We start from the raw sequence: 3,456 nt of genomic DNA, 5'->3' as shown, positions 1-3,456 counted from the left end.
TAGAGTAGAGTAGAGTAGAGTAGAGTAGAGTAGAGTAGAGTAGAGTAGAGTAGAGTAGAGCCAGTACCATGTAGTGGAAAAGCGCCATAACTGTTCACCACTCAAATCACTCCATCATCAGTATTCACACCCACATCCTGGACCTGGACCTGAACCTGAACCCAGCCATGTGTCCTTAAAGAGTGACAGGTCTATGGCTCTTCCTGTTCACTTGAGAGATAAACACCCCTCTGATCAAAAGTAAATTGTCTCACATTTTGTCGTTACTGGTTTTAAAACATTAAAAACTCAACAGAATTCATCAGTGAACTATCAGTGTTTGTCTGTCTTTCAGGATCCACCATAAGAGTCCAGACTCTTCTGGACCTGGACCTGGACTCAGCTGTGTGTCCTTTCAGAGTGACCATTCTGTTAGTCAGCCTCTTAACTTCACAGGTGGATCATTGTTTTCTGACCACAGGTGAGAGCTGTCTTCCTCTAATGAGGCGTTTCCGCCAGCAGGCCGGTTCGGTTCGGTTCAGTGTACTTTATTTTGTGTTTCCATTGTGAAAAAACACTGTGCTCAGGTCTGAGCTGTGGCTGCTTTAACCTCTGTCCACATCATGACAAGTCAAGTTTTTCATACAGAGCTACCTTCAGGGACAGAAACCATCTCTAGGAAACATTTATTTAGCGTGTACTTTGAGTTTTTAGTTTGGCCTGATGTCCCGTTCACTAACATGGAGGGATAGGCTTGATGACCTATACTGCAGACAGACACCAGGGGGCGACACGCACCGAACACTTGGTCTACATCAGGCGCGTTAGCCATTAGCTCGCCTTTCTATGCTAACGTTACTGCCCGACAGCCCGAACTAGCTAACCATACTTATCTACTGCTTCTAAAAGATTTTTTTTAATGATTTCTGAAGCAGAAGCTTACACATTCAGCAAACTTTTGAATAATTCTGTTTTGATTCTAGCTCCATGTAAAGTCAATAAACAGGATGTTGTCAAAGCTAACGCTCCACTCGTCTGCCTCAGTGACACAGTTTATACATTTTTACTGCTCCTGATTTCATAAATCTCTTTAAAACTTGGTGCAGACTGATTTGGATTGATGTTTAAGCACATCTTGGGTGAAGGCGGAGGATTCCTTGTGTCCGCTCTTCATTGCATCTCACCGGTAAAAGAGCTAAAATGATCGTGTTCACCCGAGTGTCGTATCTCCATCAGTGCTGATTGGAGCTGTAGTCAAGTCAAGTCCATTTTATTTATAAAGCCCATTTTCACAAAACACGGTTTGCCTCAGAGGGCTTACAGCCTACGACACCCCTCTGCCCTTAGACCCTCACGTCACCTGAGGAAAAACTCCAGAAAAAGAACCTTGTAACAGGGAAATAAAAATAAATATCCGAGACAACTGCACAATCATTTGACTTGGGTGTGAATGCTGATTGTGCACATTCTCACATTAGAGTAATTCTCACATTATAAAGCCAAATGTTGGCGAGTGTTAGTGTATTTTTGTGTGCTGGGAATTAGTCTAAAGAATACAACCAACAGCCCACCAGCACACACTTTCTGCGGCTGCGTGAGAGGAAATGACTCATACCAGCAGGTGCTGTCAACTCTAAACACCTTTCAAAAAGGGAAACAGGACGACCAACAAGACACCAGTCAGCCAGTAACTTACTGGCCACCAGTACCCGAGGACTTATTTATTTTAGATTTTTCAGCCACTTTCAACATCGTCACATTCACATTCAAAGTTTTCTTTGTCTTATTGAAGATCAAAGTACCAACAGAGACCAGACTCTCCTGGACCTGAACCCAGCTATGTGTCCTTAAAGAGTGACTGGTCTATGGATCATCCTGTTCACTTGAGAGATAAACACCACTCTGATCAAAAGTAATATTTTTTCTCAAATCCTTTAGTTACCAGTAATAACACATTTTAAAGTCGACGTGATGTTCAGCAGAATTTCAGCTTAACTGTGAATTTATCAGTGTTTGTGTTCCTGTCAGGATCCAGCAGCAGAGACCAGACCCTCCTAGACCTGGACCTGGACCCAGCTACATGTTACATCAGAGTGGCTGGTCTATTGGTGAACCCGTTTACTTCAAAGAGGGAGAGCACTTCTCTGATCTAAGGTAACAATGTAAAAATAATGTCAATGAAGAGTAACCCGTCCACAGGTCACCCTACGATCTTTAGAGAGGATCAGCACCCTGCCAACCAAAGAGAGGCATGAATCATTTTGTAGTTTTAATCACCCAGATCTCATAAGAAGATGTCCAGACTTGGTTCAACAGTTCCTTTACCTCAGAGATTTAGTTTCCAGGCATCACATCCAATAAACAGACATGTTTACAGTTGAGTTTATTTGTCTGGTCTAACTGGTAAGAGGACAGTACATCCAGTGCTCACTGTGGGATTTTCTCATTCAATATGGTGTTTACAATCAGTTACATGTGTATGTTATTCACTATGATATCTAAACTTTAATCATCTCTCCACAGAGGAAATCAGAAGAGCTCAGAGGTTCTCCATGGTCAATCTGCCCAGCAGCATCAAACACACCTGGACCTTATATTTAAGGTGTGTGAATGTAAAATCACAGATATAACTGCTGACTGAAGAACCATTCAGATCCACGCTGATCTTTCTTCTGCGTGGTCATATCATGTGTTTCACCAGTTTAAAAAGAGAAAATTTAATTTATTATATTTATTTTGTTCCAGCTGCTTGAGGAGAACATCGTCACTTTTGTAAAGAACGAACTGAAGAACATCCGGAGAATTCTCAGTCCAAATGACCCAGAATGCTCTAATATTCAGACTGAGGATGAGGAGGTGTTGGAGGATGAGGAGCAGAGGAGGAGCAGCAGCAGAGAGGCATTTCTGAAGATCACACTTAATTTCCTGAGGAGAATGAAGCAGGAGGAGCTGGCTGACTGTCTGCAGAGACGTAAGATGATTTGAAGAGTTTTATCAAAGTGAAAAGGGGACATGGGCATCACGGGAAAGGGTTACACGTAAGAACGGTGTTACAGCTGTAGCTGTAACACCGTTCTTTGTGTGTTCGCCATCAATGATTAAGAGGGACAGGTAAGAGAAAGTTGATGCTTATCAGTGTGTGAAGTATTGGGAAGGCAAAATAAATTTGTAGAAAAAATTTGCATAAAGTAGCACCTCAATTCCCCACAAGTCCACACAAGTCATGGTGCCCACGGGGAAGACGCTAAACCCCAAACTGCTCCCCATATTCGTGTAGGGGACATGCCTGTCAAATGAACTGAAATGCTGCACATATTTACATCAGATCTATGTATTCTTTAGAAGAATCAGTTTGACCATGACATTCTTCAGATGTTTCATGAATTGATTTCGTTTGTTGTTTCTTCATTCAGGTTCTCTTGTTCCACTGTGCCAAAGAAAACTGAAGTCTGATCTTAGGAAGAAGTTCCAGTGTGT

General features: G+C 42.2%; 1 protein-coding gene across 1 annotated transcript; it reads left to right on the top strand.

Moving 5' to 3' along the window:
- Positions 1-108: 108 nt before the first annotated feature.
- On the top strand, positions 109-3,450 carry LOC121939969 (the record flags this gene model as incomplete). The annotated part of the gene is made up of 7 exons (XM_042482867.1): positions 109-240; positions 335-460; positions 1,772-1,891; positions 2,008-2,133; positions 2,503-2,581; positions 2,725-2,950; positions 3,393-3,450. Coding segments are annotated over exons 1-7 (782 nt in total), but the record flags the coding sequence as incomplete, so codon positions are not given.
- Between the last annotated feature and the right edge of the window lie 6 nt (positions 3,451-3,456).

Source organism: Plectropomus leopardus, unplaced genomic scaffold, assembly GCF_008729295.1.
Source record: "Plectropomus leopardus isolate mb unplaced genomic scaffold, YSFRI_Pleo_2.0 unplaced_scaffold6887, whole genome shotgun sequence".
Taxonomy (NCBI): Eukaryota; Metazoa; Chordata; class Actinopteri; order Perciformes; family Serranidae; genus Plectropomus; species Plectropomus leopardus.
Note: the sequence above shows the minus strand (reverse complement) of the source record. Positions and strands in the feature narration are given on the sequence as shown.